Source organism: Propithecus coquereli, unplaced genomic scaffold, assembly GCF_000956105.1.
Source record: "Propithecus coquereli isolate 6110/MARCELLA unplaced genomic scaffold, Pcoq_1.0 Scaffold170, whole genome shotgun sequence".
NCBI lineage: Eukaryota > Metazoa > Chordata > Mammalia > Primates > Indriidae > Propithecus > Propithecus coquereli.
Genome location: NW_012141636.1, coordinates 3,467,543 through 3,490,386, shown reverse-complemented (window position 1 = coordinate 3,490,386; position 22,844 = coordinate 3,467,543). Strand labels below are relative to the sequence as shown.

The 22,844-nt window shown below is 33.9% G+C and overlaps 1 protein-coding gene across 11 annotated transcripts in view; it reads left to right on the top strand.

Annotated features, from left to right (window-relative positions):
• Nucleotides 1-22,844, top strand: part of PICALM (phosphatidylinositol binding clathrin assembly protein) — a 122,211-nt gene that overhangs the window by 65,393 nt on the left and 33,974 nt on the right. For all 11 annotated transcript variants that reach the window (XM_012641809.1, XM_012641816.1, XM_012641814.1 and 8 more), the window contains exons 5-12: nt 9,316-9,409; nt 9,862-9,973; nt 11,513-11,619; nt 13,655-13,696; nt 17,226-17,311; nt 17,742-17,865; nt 18,120-18,256; nt 20,630-20,733. In XM_012641809.1, coding sequence (XP_012497263.1) covers nt 9,316-9,409; nt 9,862-9,973; nt 11,513-11,619; nt 13,655-13,696; nt 17,226-17,311; nt 17,742-17,865; nt 18,120-18,256; nt 20,630-20,733 — 806 coding nt within the window. The remainder of the gene's footprint in view (nt 1-9,315; nt 9,410-9,861; nt 9,974-11,512; nt 11,620-13,654; nt 13,697-17,225; nt 17,312-17,741; nt 17,866-18,119; nt 18,257-20,629; nt 20,734-22,844) is intronic.

The window sequence follows — 22,844 nt, the reverse complement described above, 5'->3', positions numbered from 1 at the left end:
TTTATAATTCACACAAGTGTTTTTACAAAGTTGTGCAATATTACCACTATCTAATTCCAGAACATTTTCATCACCCCAAAAAGAAACCCCATACCTGTAAGTGATCATTTCCTATTCTCCTTTTCCTCTAGTCTCTGGCAACCATGAATCTACTTTGCCTATTCTGGACATTTCATGTAAATGGAACTGTGTGATATGTGGCTTTTTGGGTCTGGCTTCTTTCACTTAGCATAATGTATTCAAATTATAGCATCCTACATTGTATCATATATCAGTACTTCATCCCTTTTTATGGCTGAATAATATTGTTTGGATATATACCACGTTTTGTTTATCTGTTCATCAGCTGTTGGACATTCGAGTGGTTTCTACTTTTTGGCTATTAGAAATAATGGTACTGTGAACATTAATATATAAGATTTTGTGTGGATTATCTTTTCAGTTCTCTTGGATATATACCTAGAAGTGGAATTGCTGAGTCATATGATAACTCTTATGTTTAGTGTTTTGAGGAACTGTAAAACTGTTTTTTAAAGCAGTTGAACCATTTTTCTTTCCACTAGCAATGTATGAGGCTTCTAATTTTTCCCTAGTCTTGCCTTTTTTTTTTTTTATCGTAGCCATCCTAATGGGTATGAAGTGTAGTGTCTAATGATTTTTGGTTTGCATTTTGATGATGGTTAATGATACTGAACATCTTTTTATGTGCTATTGGCCATTTGTAGATCTTCTTTGGAAAAATGTCTCTTCAAATTCTTTGCCCATTTTTAAATTGGGTTACTTATCTTTTTATTGTTGAATTGTGGGAGTTTTTTGTTTTTTAAATATATTCTGGACACCAGTGCCTTATCAGATAAATGATTTGCAAATATTTTCTCGCCTCCCGTGGCTTGTCTTTTCAGTTTCGTGATGATATTCTTTGAAGAACAAATTTTTAATTTTTATGATTTCCAATGTCTCTGTTTTTTTCCTTTGATTGCTTGTACTTTTGGCAGCATGTCTAAGAAAACATTGTTTAATCCAAGATCATAAATATTTACTTCTTTGTTTTATTCTAAGAATTTTGTCGTTTTAACCCTTATATTTAGATTTTTGATCTATTCTGAATTAATTTTGTATGTTGTATGAGGTAGGGGTCCAAATTCATTCTTTTGTATGTGGATGTCCAGTTGTCCCAACACCCTTTTATGAAAAGATTATTCTTCCCTCATTGGATGGTCTTACCACCATTGTTGAAAATGAATTGACCATAAATGAAAGGGTTTGTTTTTGAACTCTGAGTTCTGTTCTGTCGATCTATATGTGTATCCTCACACCAGTACCACCCCATCCTGATTACTGTTGCTCTATAGTAAGTTTTGAAATCAGGAAGTGTGAGTCTTTCAACTCTGTTCTTTTTCAAGATTGTTATGGCTGTTCTGGGTTCTTTGCCTCCCCATATGAATTTTAAGATCAGCTTGTCAATTTCTGCAGAAAAGGTACCTGGGATTTTATAGGGATTGCATCAGATCTATAGATCAGTTTGGGTAGTATTGCTGTCTTAACACATTAAGTTTCTAGACCATAAACATGGGATATCTTCTGTTTAATTGAATCTTCTTTCATTTCTTTCAGTGCTATTTTGTATTTAAGTTTCCTTTTGATGTTGAATGCAGAAGATGAATTTAGTTTTTGCTGTACCCTAAATAACAAGCATCTTAGCAAATTAACTCGTCACATGCATGGTACAGTTAGTGCTGCTATACCTGATAATGCTTGATATGCATATTTTTTCCTGAGATACATGATGAGAACTCAGGGAAAAGCCACTATAAAGACATTCTTAGGGGCAGTAATGACCCTTGTAGCCATGAAAGCCTGCTCTGAGGGGAATCTGGCATCTGCAGAAATATTATGGTGAATGCCTTTCTGAGCTGCCCTGCTACTCAAAGATCCCAAAGATCTAAGTAATTCATATGTTCCTTTAAATTGTTCTCTTGAAATCTTAAATTGCTAGACTGAAGTGGAAAATTTCATTAAAATGTAGAAGGAATCTCTTAGTTATATGTAAAAAAATTTAAAGCTGACCTTAAATGTTCTATGTGCTACCATTCCAAATTAATCAGGGGTGATTATTTTGGAACTTACCAAAAGTGAATTCTACAGACTTTGTTTTATATATTTAGGCACTTTGTAGAAGATTATGGCGGAGAGGCTTATATGAGAAGTCTGAGTCTTAACCCCTGTCTCCTGTCCAATAAACCATTTTCCAGTTGGGTTTATATTAATATTTTACTGTAAAGTGTTGCAGTAAAGCTGAGCTTAAAGGTATTTGTAGATTTCAGAATCATAGATTTTAAAAATAGTAACTTTTTTCCTAATTTGAAGGGCCAGTCTTGAGACTAAGGATAGTTATGAATTTTTATAACTAATAGAGCAAACTTTTTTTAATTGAATGAGAAAATAGCCCTTGATTAGATACAATAAAATTAGTATTGATTTGGGTGAATCAAGGAGGAGCCATAATTAAGTGGGAACACAGAAAAAGCACAAAAGTGATATTATATGCATAGCATACATACATGTACGTGTATCAGATTGTACAAATAAAAAAATAATATAGGATATATAAGTTGAGGGCATGACAGCAATTAAAATGTATTATATCATGGTAAAAAGCCTCAGTAGACTGTGTAAGTTTTGGAGAGGACTTACATTGTAAATAGTAGCATTTTATTTATTAAGATAATTTTTTGTTTGTGGAAGTAATACATAAACTTTTTAAAAATTCAGGCCAGGTGAGGTGGCTCACGCCCAGCACTCTTGAGAGGCCGAGGTGGGAGGATTGCTTGAGCTCGGGAGTTCCAGACCAGCCTGAGCAAGAGTGAGACCCTGTCGCTACTAAAAATAGAAAAATTAGCTGGGCTTCGTGGTGCACGCCTATAGTTGCAGCTACTTGGGAGGCTGAGGCAAGAGGATCACTTGAGCCCAGGAATTTGAGGTTGCAGTGAGCTATGATGATGCCGCTGCACTATAGCCTGGGCAACAGAGTGAGACTCCCATCTCAAAAAAGTAAAAACATAAAATAATAAAAATTCAGACAGTGTAGCAACCTAACTTGTAGAAAATGTTAACATTTCAATGTATCTAATCTTTGTGTGTAAATAGGAATAAAAATTATGTAAAAATTGGATCATATTCTTTGAAGGCTACTCCCCACCTCCACAGATGTCTGTACACATAGATCCATCTCATTGTTTTGAATGGCCATAGAATTTTTTCAGATGTACATTTGATTTTTTTATCTTATAAAAGCAATGGATTGACCATTCTTTTACATATGATTGCATTCTAAAGTAGTTTTCCTGTAGAATAAATTCTTAGAATTGATGAATCATAAGATATGTATACATTTAACATTTTAGTAGAAAACACCAAATTACACTTTTTAAAAGTTTTACCAAATTATTCACTTAAATAAAGTTATAAATACCTCTTTTTCTGTATTCTTCCGTCATCATGGAAAATGGATCTCATTAGGTGTTCATTTTATTACTGCTTGATGAATAATTGAATAAATGGTGATACTGAACCCTTCTCTTTCTTTTTTAAAATTCATTCATGCTTTGTTAATTGTCTTTTGATGTCCTTTGCCCATTTCTTTATTGGGTTTTTCATTCTTTTTATTGTCTTGAAAAATGGTAAGAACTCACAGGCTTTTTTATTCAAATGAATCTAAGTTTGAATTCTAGCTTCATTGCAATTAGATGAGGAACTTTAGAAAGATACTTTAGCCAGTTTGCTGACTTTTAAAAAATAATGTTATCTTGAAGTAATTTCACTTCCGGAAATGTTGCAAGAATATTAACAGAGAACTTCCCATACACTTTACTTAGCCATTAACATTTTAACATTTTGCCACATTTGCTTAATCATATTTTCTGTCTCTCTGTGTACACACACATATTTTTTCCCCAAAGCCATTTAAGAGTGGATTACGGCCGGACGGGGTGGCTCACGCCTGTAATCCTAGCTCTCTGGGAGGCCGAGGCGGGCGGATTGTTTGAGCTCAGGAGTTCGAAACCAGCCTGAGCAAGAGCGAGACCCTGTCTCTGCTAAAAATAGAAAGAAATTAATTGGACAGCTAAAAATATATAGAAAAAATTAGCCGGGCATGGTGGTGCATGCCTGTAGTCCCAGCTACTCGGGAGGCTGAGGCAGGAGGATTGCTTGAGCCCAGGAGTCTGAGGTTGCTGTGAGCGAGGATGACGCCACGGCACTCTAGCCTGGGCAACACAGACTCTGTCTCAAAAAAAAAAAAAAAGAGTGGATTACATATCTCCAGCCTTTTTATAGTTTATATCCCTTAATACTTCAATGCATATTTCCTAAGAACAAGTATCTTTTATTACATATCCATCAGCTTGCTAACTTTTTTCACATCATGGCATACAAACTGATACTATTTATACAGGATACTGGGATAAATAGAGAAGAGCGCTTGAGGCTTAATGGTTAAAGCAGTGGTCCCCAACCTTTTTTGCATCGGGCTGGTTTCATGGAAGGGAATTTTTCGGCAGGGGTGGGAAGGGGGAGGCAGAGCTCAGGCAGTGATGCACGGCAAGGTTCCTAACAGGCCTGGGGGTTGGGGACCTTGGGGTTAAAGGATCAGTATCTTGGAACACATAAAACGCTTTTCCTACCATACTTGTATACTGTGGCACAATTGGGAAGCCTTGACTTAAGCTCTGAGTTATTTCATCTGTAAAATGATGATGATATTAATGGTATTTATCAATTAGCATGATCTTGAGAATTAAAAGAAATATTACATGTAATGCAGAATACATAAACACTTAACAAATTAGCTTTTTATGTATTAGGAAAGTAAATTGTCATGGGTTACAAGTATTTTTCCCTGTTTTTTAACATTGTTAAAAGCTTTAAAACCTTATGTGATCAAAATTGTTATCTTTATCTTTGTGGCTTTTATCTTTCAAGCAAGCTCAGAGTGAGCTACCTCAGAATGCTCAATTACCTACTGATGTTTTCATCAGATACATTTATGGATTCAGTGTTTTATATTTTAATCTTTGATTTAGTCTACCTTGGTTAAACAAAAGTGAGGTAGAAGCCAACTGTTATTAAATAGAAATAGAGGATATTGAAAAATCAAAATGAATTATTACCAGATAATGGTTAAATAGTCTTTTTTTTTTTTTTTGAGATGGAATCTCGCTCTGTTGCCCTGGCTAGAGTGTAGTGGCGTCATCACAACTCACTGCAACCTCAAACTCCTGAGCTTAAAGGATCTTCCTGCCTCAGCCTCCCGAGTGTCTGAGACTACAGGCGAGAGCCATCACACCCGTATAATTTTTTCAATTTTTTCAGTAGAGATGAGAGGTCTTGCTCTTGTTCAGGCTGATCTCAAACTCCTAAGCTCAAGTGATCCTCCCGCCTTGGTCTTCCAGAGTCCTAGGATTACAGGTGTGAGTCACCGCTGCTTGGCCCTTTTAATGGCTTTTCACTCATATATAATTCCTTATTTCTGTAAAAGCCCTCTTTTGTTATTCTGGCAAATTCTCAGGCATTCTTCAAGAATTCATTTAAACATCATTTCCTTGAGAAAGCCTTATTTCTGTTGTTAGATTGTATCTGACACTGTCTCTTTCATGAGGACAATATACTCTTGCTCATATTTATGTCTTCAGAACTTGTCACAGTGTCTAAACATAGTAGAAGTTTAATGGTTTTTGAAAAGATGACTAAAAGAGTTTATAAACATCATTTTACATGGTTCTATGAGGAATAAATTGAGTAAATTGCCTGTGGGTTTATCTTTTCATTTGGTTGTTAAACACTGGTCCCTTCACTTTATTTATGTTTAACATTCCATTTTTTGGTAGTATTCATCATGTAGAATTATCTTGTTCTAAATTGGTACAGTGCAAAGTGATAAGACGTTGTTGTATAATAAGAAAAAGCAGGAATGATCCAGATACTGTTTATGAATAAGTACATGGAAGGTAAACCTTTAATCCCTTGTTCTCTTGTATTTGGGAAGCAAGTATCCGAATTTAATTACAATCCATTTAAGAAAGCATAAAAACCTGTGCATAGAGTATATGAATTGTCATGCATTTGGTCTGAATCATATTCAAGTATTTGAGTTTGTAAATTAGTTTTTTTGAATTCTGATATAAGCGTATGATATCATAAGCATATGATAAGATTTTTCTTTTTTTTTTGATAAGATTTTTTCTAATTTGAGAAATGTAAAGTTTTCTGAGAAGAAATGATTTGAAGGCTAGTGAGAGGGAAGAATCGAAAATGTTTCTGAAGGGGCTGGCATAAGTTACCAAGAAGGTAGCACCTTTTACTGGTGAGAGTTTTAAGGGTAATATAGGGTGTAGTGACAAAGAACTAAGGATTTAATTTACAAATGCTAGTTTCGAGATGCCTGTAATTAATATGGGCTCAGATATCAAGTAGGCAATTAGATATATTAACTTGAAAGTTGAGAGTTCTAGTCTGGGAATAGAAATATGTCAATGGCGTTTTGGTAATTTTGGCCTTGAGAATGACAGATAACTCAGGGAGTGTGAGTATAGAATGAAAGGAGAGGGCCGAGAAACACCTTGAGGTATACCAGCATCTATTTTGGAGGATGAGTCGAAGATGAGGAGCCAATAAAAGAGACTGAACAAGTGATAGTGATGTGGAAAGAAAATGAAAGAGAGGTATAGTGGATGGTAAGAGAGTATTTTAAAAATAAGGGAAACTTTTGAATGATGCTGAGAAGTCTAGTCAGATAAAGTAAAGTGCCCATTGGAGAGGCACTGTGGAATTTCTAGATTAAAGTAGGGAAGTTTAACTGGGGTGATAGGAGTGGGATTCATATCAGAATGAACTGAAAAATGAATGGAAAGTGAGGAAATGTCAACTCTTTTGAAAAGTATGTTTGGCTCTGCAGGGGAAATGGTAGCTGGATGGAAAGTGGGAGTAAGTGGAGTGTGCGTGTGTGTGCGCGTGTTCGTGTGTTTAAAGAATGGTGCTCCTGGAGCCTGTGCTTGCATGTTTATGGGAATGATCTAATATAAAAGAAGAGATTAATGAGCTGCGCTGGCCAATGTGGCAGTTACTTGCCACGTATGGCTATTTAGATGATTAAAATGAAATAAAAAATAGTCCCTCAGTTGCGTCAGCCATATTTCAGATGCTCAAAAGCCACATACGGCTAGTCCAGCCTCCCATATTGAATGGTGCAGATATAGAACGTTTTCATTATTGAGATAGGTCTGTTGGACAGTGCCATGTTATAGAAAGGAAGGACAAGCAGATGACTGTGACAGAATGGGATCCAGAAGACCTGTGTGAGTGATACATTTGGTAGAAATATATTTCCTCCATCATAACAGGAGCAGACCAGATAGATGTAGTTTGGGTGGCAAGAATGCTAGTCTCTTTTTGTTGTTTTCTCTTCCTGAATAAACTATTTTGAGAGTTATGAGCTGAGAGCTGGTGTGTTGGGTGTGGAGAATCAGAGAAGGAGGAGTAGAAGAAAGAGATTTGAAGATGTTTAGGAGAGAAGTTCATTAAAGAAGGCCAAAATGCTGGCAATATTGTGTACTCAGTTGAGGTTGATGGTCATGAATTTTTAGTTTGGCCAGTTTGCCCATTTTTGTGGTTTTCTTTACTAGCACTCAACTGTGTGTGTACAAGCATAGATAAATTGTTTGCTCAGCCAGGATTGTGAATTTGCCAGATGACTGAAATAGAGTAAGAGAGGTGCAATAAAGTTAAGGGTATTTGCAAAGCAGCGATTATAAATGGTCTGTGGAATTCTAAGCTAGATGAAGAAGCTTAAAAATGAGAAGGAATCAATGTGGGTAGTGGTAGAGTTGATAAATTGAAGTTTTTGGATGACATCAAATAGTTTTTACTATGGGAATATTTGACCAAATCAGTTGGAAGGTTAAAAGAATAGGAGAGTAAGGTGTCTGCATAAGCTGAATTTTGTCTTTTTTAGATTTATTGGTGAGAGATGGGATGATGTAGTTTCTGAGGTCAGTAAGTTTAGTATCAGAGCCTTGTAGATGTTGAAGTTAACCAAGAAAGACTGAGCCAGTGTTCAAGTGTTCTGTGATAATGAAGTGACCAGAGGTCAAAAAATGACTTCAGCAAGAAGAGAGAAGGAAAATTAGAAGGCACCTAATAGTGACTGATAAAATGAGAGTGTGATGTGTATGAGAATAAAGAAAGTGTTGTAAAGAAGAAGCATACCTCAAATCCTTACTATAATACCAAGCCTGTTATGTATTAAGCACTTAAGATACCTTTTATCTAGTGTTTTTTGGTACCAGTTTTGAAAATTTCCAGTTTATTTGATATTGCTTATATTTCTTTATCTTTAGAAATCTCTAATCTGTTTGGAACTATTTAATAGAATATTAAATATAGTACTCTGGCTGGGCTCAGTGGCTGAACACCTGTCGTGTCAGCACTTGGGAGGCTAAGGCAGGAAGACCACGTGGGGCCAGGAATCAGAGACCAGCCTGGGCAACAGAAGAATACGCCACCTCTACAAAAATTTTAAAAGCTCCTAGGAAGGGCTGAGGCAGGAGGATTGCTTGAGCCCAAGAGTTCGAGGCAATAGTGAGCTATGATCATGCCACTGCACTCCAGCCTGGGCAACAGAGTGAGACCCTGTCTCTTTAAACAAACAAACAAACAAACAAAAAACAAGTCCTTGTTTAATAGCCAGATTAGACAGGTTAGAATGACTTGATAAAATTGTTCTTTTTTTGTAATGAAGTGGTTTTAGTTCTAATTTTCTATATTACAAGCCATTACTGCTTGAATCATGAATAAAATATTTTAAATAAAGCAATGCTCCAAGACTTGAATTCAACTTCTGACTGCACAGTGTTTAACTGTTCTGTGACTTGAGACAAATGATTTTTTTATTTGTGATTAAAAAAAAATTGGTACAACTGGTCTTTACACATGAGTGGTTGTGAGGATCAGCTGATTCCCTCATGTGAAAAGTATACTGTTTCCCTGGCTGTATAACGTAAACTTTTGGTTTTATGTCTCATGCTTTACAACTTCTTATTCTTTTTTAGTTTTAAATGAGTACCTTGATATTGGGTATATAGTGTTGCCTATTTTTGTTTTTTCTGTATAATCTCTGTTTGAGGTTTCAGGTTTAGTAATGACTTAAAAATATGTGACATTTCATGGCAGCTTTGTTCTCTGTTGACGTAGAGAACCAGATGGGAGTTAAAAATGTAGATTTAATAACAAATTCAATTGTTTCCTTTTTTTTTATAACAGGGCTGATGGAGTTATGAGAACAATGAACACAGAAAAGCTCTTAAAAACTGTACCAATTATTCAAAATCAAATGGATGCACTTCTTGATTTTAATGTAAGTTGTTTATATTTATGATGTTAAAAATTAGACTATTATAATTCATAATAGTATTTATTCTCAAGTTTCATAGACTCTAGATTTCACTTTAGTATCCTGCTTGGCTAAGGATTTTCTGTAAAAGTGGTTCCATTACTTGAACCAGTTGCCAGCCTTGTCATTTGTTTGTAATGTGTTAGAAGTTAACATTTTCAACTCTATTTTTTTTTTTTTTTTTGGCATCTATCTTAAGATGTTTTATTTTAGAGATTGTAAGTGTCAGTTAGTGAATGGAACTGTGACAATTTCATGCTGAAATTAATTTTTCCTTTAAATTGTACTAACTGCTTTAAGGTTTTTCAGAGCAGGAACTAGTTCTGCTTTGTTCTCTGTTAATTTGAAGGTAGTCTTTCTGTCAGTGTCATTTAAAGCATAAGATTATTTCATGTTATTTTCTAATTTTTCCCCAGGTTAATAGCAATGAACTTACAAATGGGGTAATAAATGCTGCCTTCATGCTCCTGTTTAAAGATGCCATTAGACTGTTTGCAGCATACAATGAAGGAATTATTAACCTGTTGGGTAAGTATTGCTATAGCCTAATGACATTTTATTTTGTGTCATATGAATAAATAATATTGACTGAGTTGTTACTTAAAGCTACTGAAAAATTCATTATGATATTATTCATTCATTGTAACAATTAATTTGGGGAAAAGAAATTTATGCCTAGCTATATATGCAACTGATTAAATACTTATTTTTGGAACCAGAACATTCAGCTAGATGAACTTTATCTTTTTCTATATGTTTTTTTCTATCCATTTTATTAATATTTTGAAATATGAAAACGCCTAAAAAATTTAGTTGGGTTAAGACAGTAAATTTTGTTATAAGTATTTTACCACAATAAAAAAAAAAAATGGAAAAGAACCAAAATTTTTTGTCCCTGGAAAATCTTATTTTCTCATAATTTACCCTATAATGAACTTTGTAAAATTGATATTTTTTTCTGAACATTTGTTTTTAATGGTGCCTTTTACTTTTGAGGCATTTTAGGCATTTTTTTTTTTCTTTTGAGACAGAATCTCACTCTGTTTCCTGGGCTAGAATGCCATGGTGTCAGCCTAGCTCAAACTCCTGGGCTCAAGCGATCCTCCTGCCTCAGCCTCCTGGGTAGTGGGGACTACAGGCTACGGCTAATTTTTCTATTTTTAGTAGGGACAGGATCTCACTCTTGCTCAGGCTGGTCTCAAACTCCTGACCTCAAGTGATCTTGCCACAAGTGATCCTCCTGCCTCAGCTTCCCAGACTACTAGGATTACAGGCATGAGCCACTGTGCCGAGCCATATTTTAGGAATTTGGGTGCTTTATTATGTATTCAGTATATATGGAATATAGTTAATTTTGCCTAGAAATACTCATTTATTCTAGTGGGATTCGGATGGAGTAGACAAGTAACTGTCTGCAAAGGGTACCGAAGTATCAGGTGTCAGATGTTAAGTATGTGTACTCTAGTGGCTCATTCTCTCATTTCTTACCCCACCCCCATTTTTTTTTTTTTTTATAGTCTGGGGTAAGATGAATTTATTCAGGATGCTTTAACCCATGGCAATAGGGAAATTTGGCTTACTTTTTCACAAGTGAAAAATGAGGATTTCCTTTTCTGTAAAACTTTGGAAGCCATAGTCTTCCATCCTATGATTAGTATAAATTAACCTCTTTGCACTATTTATATTTTAAATTTAAACATGTTTTCCAAGTGACATTTGAACATGTTACCAGTAAGAATATGTTAAAATAGATGCTAATGCTATTTTAAATGGAGTAAAGTATGATATGTGTTTACATGCAAATATATATTTAGGGAATTCTGAGGGAAGAAGTATTGTGAAACAAACTAGTAATTTGAGTATAAAGTCAAGTAAGTATTCTATTTTTAATATAATAGTACCTCTATTCTAATTTGCTTTAAGTATCTAGGCTAATTTAACACTGATTTTTTTTAGTAGAGTATGTGTTTTCTTTGAGAGACCTATAAAATCTCTTTGAAGCTATTAATCTTTTTTTCTTTTTGAGTACCATATTTTGATGTGAATAAAAGTATTACTTTTTGGCAGAAAAATATTTTGATATGAAAAAGAACCAGTGCAAAGAAGGTCTTGACATCTATAAGAAGTTCCTGACTAGGATGACAAGAATCTCAGAGTTTCTCAAAGTTGCAGAGGTAAAATGTCTTTAAGTGACTATTATGTCTCCTAACTTGCTTTTTTGTCTCTAAGTATAGATTTTGAAGAAGTCACTTATTATCCAAATGAAAGAAGTATCTTAAATATAGTAAGGGATTCAATCATATTAATATACATTGTATTGAATTCTGTGCAATATGAATATAATATTGAGTAAAATATGTGCAATATATTTACTTCAATATTGAATATTGAAAGGTACTCTATTTCTAAATTGTTTATTTCTCTATAAAATGAAGTAGGTGGCATACAGTGGTAGCAGAGATTTTTATGGTTAGAATTAACCATGTATTTGAGAAAGTTTATTCTTTTAAATGTGGTTGGGAGTGTGCAAGTCCCTTTCTTCCGGTGAGACTGGAGCCATATAGTTCAAAATGTTTTTGTTCCCGTACAGAAAGAAATTTTATATATTTATTATCATTGATTATGAAAGCTATGAATGTAGATTATAGGATAATCTAATTTTTCAGATCTGTTTAAAAATAATTTTCTGAAATTGTCACAGAAGACAGCGTGATAATTCTTGCAGGCATTATCTTGCTAGCACAGAGGCAACTCTTAAGGTTTTTTTGTTTGTTTTTCCTTTCTCCAGCCTCTTCCTATCTCTCCCAGAGATGTCTTCCTTGGATAATTTGATCCATTACATCAAAGGAGTTACTCTGGAGCTAGCAAGTTAGTGATGGCTCTATTACTGTAGTGATATATGATTCTGTAGCACATGGAATAGGATAGAACAGGATGATGAGACTTTTGAAGAAAATAGCTTTGTTATTAATCAGCTGTTTTATGAAGGCTACTGAGATTTATTTTGGATTTAAAGATCTTTCAAGGAGAAATCAATGGTTTTCTTCCATTTCTTCAGGGTCAATCATATACTAAAACCAGAAGAAGATACTATTTATGCTGTGATTCCAGTACATTCTTTAAATAAATTTAATTTTTTGACTTTGCCCTTTGGCCTCTTACATTCTTTGCATTTGGTAGTGGTGTAGTTATTGACTTAAGTTTTAAGTCCCCCTCTTTACCTCCAGATCTGCTGTTCTAACTTGGTATTGAGATAGATAGACTGTGCCATGTGATCTAAGAAATGTAAAGACTCCTTACCCTAAAATATGCTGTAATGAGATTGCCTTTGGGTTTGCAGTTTCATTAAAAGACCTTAATTCTTGGAAGAAAGGCCAAAGTAACCTGTCGTAATGTGTTTTGAAAGGAACAAATGTATCAGTAGTGATTAGCTATTAGCTGTTAACATATGAGTATGAATTAATTTATCAGATTTTCTACTGACATAATTCTGGGACTGGCCACTAAGAGGTTGAAAACAGGAGGAGAAAATGATTAGAAAATGAAACATAGCCACGGGAGAAAACAATTTTCTAATTTGGGTGCTTGAATAGGCAGGAACCATTTTTCTCTTTTTTTTTTTGGAAATTGCCTAGGGCTTGAGCATCATGAAAATGTATTGGGATTGCGTTGTGGAGCTAGTCATATCCTTGTTAGGTATCACTTGACATTTGTATAAAACCTGGCCTGACAGAACATAGGTTTTAAAAAGTATTATACATGGTCATTGCCAAGAAAAGCATATTTTATGGAGAGATAAAGTCAATGTTTTCAGGTTTGTTTCTTAACTTCTTTTATGCCAGAAAGAACTTGTTCATGGTTAGCCTTTCTCATTCTTGCCATAGTGTGTTTATCATATGACATATAGAAGAGATAAATTTTTTCAGATTGTGATAGATGTTCAAAAGATATGAGGATGGTATCTTTATAATAGGCTTCTTGAATTTCCTACGCTAGTTTGCCGACTGTTACAACTTTTAGAGCCATGAAATAATATCTAAGCCATTGGAAATACTGAATATCGTTAGAGATTAAATATTTTTCTGATTTTTAAGAAGTCTATTTAAAATATTAGCAGTACTAGCCATAAATGTCGTTTTTTCTAATTTTATTTATAAAAAATCTTTATTATAATTTGATCTGTTAAATACAATGTGTTTCTTCTTATAGCAAGTTGGAATTGACAGAGGTGATATACCAGACCTATCACAGGTAAGTATAATGTTAATAAGTCAATTCACTGTCTGTTGTGTACTGTTGGGTGTGAAGAGTACTAAGATGAGTAATATATAGCCACTGCTGTCCAAGAGATCAGTGTAGTTTTTCTTGACAGATTTTAACATTTTGATATTTGTTGGAGATTGTTCTAACAATATGACCACATAAAATGATTTGCTCACCTCTTATATTGGTGGCCCTACCCACTATTATACCATTCCTTTATTCCCTTTAATCTCTCTTTCACAGCATCATCATTATCAAAAAAAGGAAAGAGGAAAAAGAAAAAAAAAACTTTGGGAACTGAACTTAGAGAATGGTATTTAAAAAACAGAATTTTCACTGTACTACTGGTAGGGATTTATGCAGGATTCATTTTTCCTGTTTTAAACCATTTTGACTATTTGACTCAGGTAGGAGTATTAAATAGGAATAAACCTCAAAACATAATATTGGATTAATAGAGCAGGCTTTGGGGTGAGATGTCAAAGTTTGAATCCTAGCTGAGCCATTAGCTGGCACCTGTTATTTTGGAGAAGTTACTCTCTGTGCTTCAGTTTCATTATTTGTAAAATGGAGATATTATAGTACCTATCTCAGGTGATAGTTCAGGGAATTAAATGAGTTAATACTTAGAAAAACATTTAGAGCATTAAACACTCAACTAATGTTAGCTATACGTTGTTACATTGTCTTTATTATCATCATCATCTTCAAAAATACTTCTAGGAAATAAACTTCATACTTGCAGTTTTTTCTGGCTTATTCTCAGTGTTTTGTCAACTGAGTATTAGGAACAAAAGTACTTGGCACAGCTATCCTTATAACACTTGTATCAACTCTCTCCTTAAGAGTTGGCATCTCTTTTACCTTGTTTTGAGTTGTTCTGGGGCATCTTTTAAATACTTTCTTGCTAATGGTTCTTGTTTCTCTGTACTTATTCTGATTCATCCCTCTCTCACAAAGTTAAAAGTATGCAATAAATCTAGTTATGGGTTATATGTGTATAAAGTATTCTTACATATGTCCACTTGAGATAAATTGGTTTCATTAAGATCGAGCAAATTATTCCAGGCTGAATATAGAAGAGTCATTGCTTGAATAATGTGTAGTATGAAATGATTTGTTAACTTTAGATTCCCCTATTTCCCAAGCCATTTGTCATGCCAACATGCTCTATATTTTGTTTAAAAATCATCATCCTCAGGCCAAATGTAGAAGTTTTGGGCTGTCTTCATGCGTCTGTACTTTAATATTCATGGCATTGTAATTGGGTAGTGTTGGTCAACCTCCATTCCCCTTCCTTTTTTATTAGTGATCTCTGAGCAAAGGGAACTTTCCAGGCATTCTTTTGGTGATTCAGAAAATGTTCAAAAGTGAACTAAGAGCTATTTACACTTTAGGGAAGATGGTGTAATGTAGAAGAATGGAAACTTGAAATTACGTATTGTTTGTTGTTGTTGCTGTATATTGTTCTTTTAAAATGTGAAGCATCACATTTTCTTCAGTCTTTGTAATGTGGGTTTGATTTTTGAAGAACAGCCAGATATATTTAGAAGGGATTTTAGAAACTGCCACCTTTTCAGGAGCTAGTCCTTCAGAAAAATGTAAACTACAGTTTAAATGACCACAGTTTCAGTCTAGGATTTGGTAGCATAGTAGTTAAATATCTAGGCTTTAATGTCAGACATACCTTAGACCCTATCTTGGCTCCCGCTGTATCAGATGTGTTATCTTGAACAAATTATTTAATTTTCACTGTCACAGGTTACCTATAAAATGGATATATTAGCAATGTCTAACATATCCTCATATATTATGTTACTAATATATGTTACTACCTCATAGATTCAGCAGTAACATACAAAGTAGCTACACAGTGCCTGTTGTGTTAGAAGAACTTTTTAAATGTTAACTGCTGTCATCAACATCCTCATCATCTCCTCTGAAAGCTCTTGAGACAGTGCTTTGCCTGCTGGCTAGCAAACATTTTGCTGGGGCTGTGGGATGTGTGCATGTGTTCTCAGCTCAACACAGAAGTCAATCTTACAATCTCGTATTTGGTTTTAAATGGTTTTCTGCTATATATCCCTTGTGCTAAGGTCTTGGTTTATATAGAGAAGATACTGAGTGAAAGAAATTGTTTAAGTCATAATTGATAGAGAAATTAGCTAAATATTGCATCTTCTGTTTTTAGATCCTGTAATCTAGAAACTGTATCTCAAATCCTAAAGAATATTTGGGGTAAATAAATGCCACTAATACATTTGCTTCACTTAAAGATAGTGAACAATTCTTGTTCTGCTCACTGAAGAGGTTTCCTTTTGAAAGAAGTTAACTCTTCATATTGAGATTTGACCTATAGCCTGAGAGTTTAAAACTAATCTTCCATAGGAGAAAAAAAACGATAAATATCCATTTCCATGAGGTTTGACAAGTGCAAACATTTTTGTAACCAACACACCATTCAAAACATAGATCACTCCTATCACCCTAATCCTCATGTCCCCTTCCAGTTACCCCTTCAGCCCCCCTCCATACAAGTTCACCATTTTGACTTCTAATAGCATAATTTTATTGGTTCTTGAACTTAATATAAATGAAATCATATAATTATTTACCTTTGTGTCTGGCATCCTTTGCTCATCACAATGTTTTGAGATCTGTCCGTGTTGTTAAATATATCATTACTTCATTCTTTATTGCTGAATAGTATTCCATTATGTGAATTTACCACAATTTTGTCTATTCATTTTCCAAATGATGGACTTTTGGATTGTTTGCAGTTTTTGCCTATTGTAATAAAGCTGCTTAAAACATTCTTAAGTCTTTTCTTGTGGAGATAAGTTATCTTCTCTCTGGAGTAAATAGGAGTGGAATTGGATCATTAAGGTAGGTGTGTATTTAATTTTATTTTTTAGAAAAATTGATCCTTTTTCAAGGTGATATATTCCCACCAACAGTGTATGAGAGTTCCAGTTGTTCTATATCCTTACCAACATTTGATGTTGCTCGTTTATTTTCACTTTAGCCATTCTAGTCGGTGAAGAGGTATATCTCATTGTGATTTTCATTTGCATTTCTTTGATGCTAGTGTTCAGTATCATTTATCAATAACTATTTCAGAGTAATGTTTAGAAACTTTGTTACTCAGCAAGTACTTACTAAGTACCTGCTGCATGCTCAGTAGTACGTGTCTAGCTTTTAGGAGTATGTTTTTACTTAAAATCCTAATAAATTAAATATAAAAACATTTAAGTACTTGTAGGATCCTTTTAATGTTTCGTGCTTACATGGTCTTTAGCTTCCATATTTTTTGTAATGTTAATACCTCCAACTAGGTCATATTTATGTAACAAAAATAAGATTATCATTCTCATTGAGTAGCTAAAACTCCACTGTTAATTGGTGCATGAGGAGTATACCTATTTATTTTTGTTGCTCTCGTATGTTAGATGATACTTCATTTATTTTAATCAGAGGCCTGATTATCATGAAATTCTTAATATTTGTACAATTTCAGGCCCCCAGCAGTCTTCTAGATGCTTTGGAACAACATTTAGCTTCCTTAGAAGGAAAGAAAATCAAAGATTCTACAGCTGCAAGCAGGTACGTTATTTGTTGTAAGACAGAGAGGAGGAGTGATATTTCTGAGGGAGTAGATGAATCCAGCTCAAGTTTCAAGCCACTTAATTTTTCTTTATCTTGATTTAATTATCTATAAAATGGGTTTGATCATTGTATTGGTTCCCTCTCTTGGGACTTGGAAGAAGCAATGTGCCTCACTCCATTGTGAACCCTTTCCAAAGTCTAACCCTTACTTTAAAAGCAGTGGATATGTAAGTCAGCATTCTTTTAATTGCTGTAATCTTCTAGGTAACTAAATAGAATATTTCATCTGAAGTACTGGTTTTGAGTCCATAAGTTAAGTTCATGATTACAATACCTATCCATGGCAGGGTTGCCAGACCATTTTATGACATGGATGTAATGTGAAGTGCTTAACAAAAAGCTAGATTACCTTGTCCGCTTATCCTAGGGCAACAACACTTTCCAATGCAGTCTCTTCGCTGGCAAGCACTGGCCTATCTCTGACCAAAGTGGATGAAAGGGAAAAGCAGGCAGCATTAGAGGAAGAACAGGCACGTTTAAAAGCTTTAAAGGTAAGTGTGGTGGGCATTCTCTTTATTTGGAAAAACAGGTACATGTGTTCGTAAAGTAAATGGGGTCTCTACACAGGCTTACAGTATTTAATGGGCTGAAACTCAGTCTTGTTTTCATCTTGACATAGAATGAGTTGGCTAAAGCAGTGAATATCTTTCTGCCGTCAAAACAAAATTAGAAAATACCCTTCTTCAGAGGCCGTACAAACAAATCTGATTTCTGGAATCCTTATGGTAGTTCCCTTTCTCAACAGGAACAGCGCCTAAAAGAACTTGCAAAGAAACCTCATACCTCTTTAACAACTGCAGCCTCTCCTGTGTCCACCTCAGCAGGGGGGATAATGACTGCACCAGCCATTGACATATTTTCTACCCCTAGTTCTTCTAACAGGTAGGGGGAGAAGTTAATCATTGATTCATACAAAAGAGGTGGCGATAAATAGTGGTATTTGTATAACACCTAAATACAAAATGATGAGACTTTATATTTTGTGTATTTAGGAAATGGAAGATGGTTGAATTACTCATTTATATTTATATTGGAATATAGTAGTAATCCCTGGGCAAATTTTTCATTGTATAAAAATTATGATTAAACACAATTATGAAGCATCTAATGTTTAAGACCATTGATAACTCTTATATATTATGATATATATTTCAAGCTATCATTTCGTTGACTGTTAAATGTCTTTCATGTCTATTTCCTGGTGTTAAATTCTGTAATGTGAAACACAGTAACAGAATTTAGTTGCGAGATTTCTTGGTATTGAAGCCTGTCAGACCAACTTTAAGAAATCTTGTTTAATTTAAGCTACTTAATATGGAAATATATTTCCAGGCAAATTAGAATAATTGGGTTTTTCTAAATCTATTCTGTCTTTTACCTGAGAATAGTTTGAGGTAGTTTAGAAGTCAGATTCTGATTTAGATCCTGGCTCTGTTATTTCTTAATCTTTTTTGAAAAACCTTTTTCCAAATGAGATGGTATAGGTCAGTGGTTCTCCATCTTAAGCAAGCACCAAAATCCCCTGGAGAGTTCATTAAACCACACATGTCTGAGTCTCAACCCCAGAGGTCTGATTCATTAGGTAGGGGGTAGGGCCCAAGAATTTTCATTTTGTAGTTGTTGCTATTTATTTTATTAATTCATCCTTGAAAGGTCTTCCTCTTGCCTACTGACTCCTATAACAAGCTCACTTTAAATTTTGATAACTGAACTGCTATTTGCTTCATGCATTCTCAATTGCTACCTGCTCCCTAAAATCTTAGTAGGTTTTGAATTTAGTTCTGTGTTTTTCTTTCATCTTATTTATTTACTTATGTATGCTGCCTGCCTTAATCCCCAATAAAATAATATTGACCGGGTTAAGAGGCAAGTTCTCAATTTGGAGACCTTGAAAAGAAGTCTGTCTTAGAAGAGATAAATGGAAAGAATTTTGAGTGTTTGAGGGTGAAACAAATTATTGGATAAAGAACTAATTTCACTAGATTTTTATCTCATACTCAAAGTTTTCACCTTTTCAATAGTAATTAAGGACAAATCTTACAGCCCATTTACAGCATGCTTAATGTATATTCTTTATTTCTCCGCAAAGCATTAAATATATGTATATCTACTATCTACAAAACTACTTTACATCTCAAAGACATGTCTTCAAAACTTCTGTTTTTTACAAAAATACAGTTAGAAGAAATAAGTTCTAGTGTTTGATAGCACATTAGGATAACTATAATTAACAGTAATTTGTTGTATATTTCAAAATAGCTGGAAGAGAAGATTTAAAATGTTTCCAGCACAAAGAAATGATAAATGTTTGAGATAATCAATGTCTTAATTACCCTGATTTGATTATTTATTACACATGGTATGCATAATACCAAAATACCACATGTGCCCCATAAATTTGTACAGATATTGCGTATCAATTTTAAAAATAAGAAAAAACTTCTGTTTTGGGGAATGTAAAAGTTAAAAAGTAGGACCCAGGTTCCTATAGTACCAGCTACTCAGGAGGCTGAGGCAGGAGGATCACTTGAGCCCAGAAGTTCTGGTCTAGCCTGTACAAGATAGCAAGACTCTGTTTCAAAAAAAAAAAAAGAAAAAAATTATATTGTGGTACACATAATGCCTCCATTCATGGAAACTCTAGGATCTTTTTTTGAGTTGTTATTCCTTAATATGATATAAAATGCTTGTGGTCAGAAATACATTATGTAAATAGTGTCTCCTGAAGTGTGCTGGGGTGGCTGTGTTTTAAGCTTACACATGCGTGTAAAATCTTTTCCCTGTATCTTTGATATGTTTGGATATTGAGGCAGTGCAGTGAGGCTAACTTTGTACAGGTATTGGTATTTCAAATGTGATTTAAGTTGATGATTAAAAATAGGAAAAAATTTTCCTTAAAAAAATTAAAATTGCCATGATGCATCTTGTAGATTGGGTTCATTTCAGTAAGGAAATCAGTATTTTCCCGGGGAAGTCATTGGTCCTTTCCAGAAGAGCTACTGTTGTTTGAGTCCCATATAAACCTAAGATAATGGTGTTTGATGATTTTTCCAAGCCTCCTTGGAAATGCTGTTATATGAGGGGCATGCAACTGTTATCTTGCTGCAGCTGTTTCAAACTTTAGAGGTTTCCATTATTGGGCTTTTTTTCACTTGTCTTTTGAATGTTTTTATTTTCAGTGTGTGTGGGGGGGTGGTGACTAATGTAGCAAAGTTTATCTAGTAAATAAAACATCTTTCTAAAATATCTTCCTAGCACATCAAAGCTGCCAAATGATCTGCTTGATTTGCAACAGCCAACTTTTCACCCATCTGTACATCCTATGTCAACTGCTTCTCAGGTAGCAAGTACATGGGGAGGTAAGTATTAATGAATTCTATTTTGATGTTATATAGGCATCTCTCCTCCCATTCTGTGGTGTTTTATTTGTATAGTTTTTGGTTATACTTGATACGGGATAACTTGAAAAATATTAAAATGGCAGTGAGGTAATTTTATCCCTTGAAGACATTTTCACTTATTATAAATGTAATTTTGGAATTTATGTTCAATTAAATTATGAAACCAAGTTTAATGAAGATGAAATTAAATGTAAGGGAAAAGACCAGATATATAAATATGAAATCATTCTTTTAATGTTGAATTTCTATTCCATAATCAGAAAATGCTTAGTAGCTATTTTGCCTTTGGCATACAAAAATAAATTTTTACTTTTGGGGAAAAAATTCATCTTTGTGTAAGTATATGGTAAGGTGCTAGTAAAACTGAGATGGTGTTATCAGGTAATGAGCTATATTGTGACCAGGATTCTCATGACAGACTTTGTGCTACTTGTATTTTAATGTTGACTTAATTCAGACCTATGAGATTTTGGTATTCAAAGAATTTTCCCCCAGTACAAACAGCAACGTTTGCCGCCTTTGACCAGTTCTTTGATCTTATGGTAACAACAGTGTGATCTTGACCATGGCCTGGCATCTTTGAAAGAGGAGAGAGCTTAGTCCATGTCCATTTTTAAATAGCTTTGCTTAGACATCTAATATGTTTTCAAATCATCTCCTTTGGTTGGTTTTGGTGCTTTTGTTTGTATGTATGTAAGTACTATTTTACAAACAGACACTCAAAAAAATTGCTAGGGAGGGAAAGGAAATATTCTAAGAAGGATACTGTCTAAATAGAGAATGGCAAGATACCATAAAATTTATTATTGGCTCACTTGTGAAATCTGAATTAATAGGCTTACATTTCATAGCAAATATAAATTAATTATTCTAGTGAGCTTTTTAATTTTAATGATTTGAATTTTAAGAACATTTTTTGTTTTATTTATTATTTTAAGGTGCTACTTTTATGCTAGACTGTAAGTTCTGTGAAGGCAGGAATTTTTAAATATTTTATTCATTGCTGTATCCCCCGTGCCTAGAACATCTCTTGATATATAATAGGTAGCTTGTAAATGTTTGCAGAATAAGTCGACATTTTCTCTTCTTCTGGCCAGGTTACAAGGTACAGCTGTTTCAAGGTACAGCTAAATCTTATGATCTAGAGTAATTTCTAAATGTGATAAGATAGTTTAAAATCAATAAGTATTTTAGAATTATTTCATAATGAACAGTAGGCAGCAAATTAACGTTAAGAAAGGACTTTTTAAATATCCTAATAAGTCCTGATTTTAGGATTTTTAATCTGCCAAGCTTATGTGCTTATTTTCTACCTCATTGTAAATTGCTTTAAGGATGTTATCTAAGGTTAGTAGAATTAATATGACCATTTAAGGAGTTGTGATTTATTTCCTTTTTTAAAAAAATGTAGTTGTCTTTCTAAAACTGTGGCTGAGGAGTTGTTTTTCTAAATAGACTAAAAGTTTTACAGCCAGCTTAATGAAATTAACATATTTAACATTTCAAAGAAACCGAACTGTGAAATTCTTAATTGTTTTGTCTGAACACCATGTACAATTCATTCTGACAATGACAAGTTAAGGTTTCTACTTGAACTTGTTGAACTCATATATGAAAGCAAAAAGATTTACTGTGGGAGACTAATTTTAAGTAATTTCAGTCTCTAAGAATTGTTCTATATCCTGTTAGAAGAAATTATTCTTTCCAAGTCTATATGTGAATACAGTATGTTGTAATACATTTAATCATGTTTTATTTTTCCATTTTAGGTCATTTTGCTTTGTGTGCTATTTCCACAAAAATTTCCCCCATATTTTAATATTCAACTTGCTGTATACAAGTAGCGAGATTAAAAGTACAAATCAAGTATAGTGGGAACAGGGGCAATAGAAATTGCACTATTATTTTTCCAAAAGCTTATTGTTACATATGAGGAAAGAAATGTGATCTTTACTATGAGCCCCTCAATTTAAGCAGAATTAAATCATGTCTTGACTTTTATATAAAGATATTTGTCTTCTGAGTTGGTGATAGTTTCAGGATTTTGACTTCTGCATGATTGGATAACT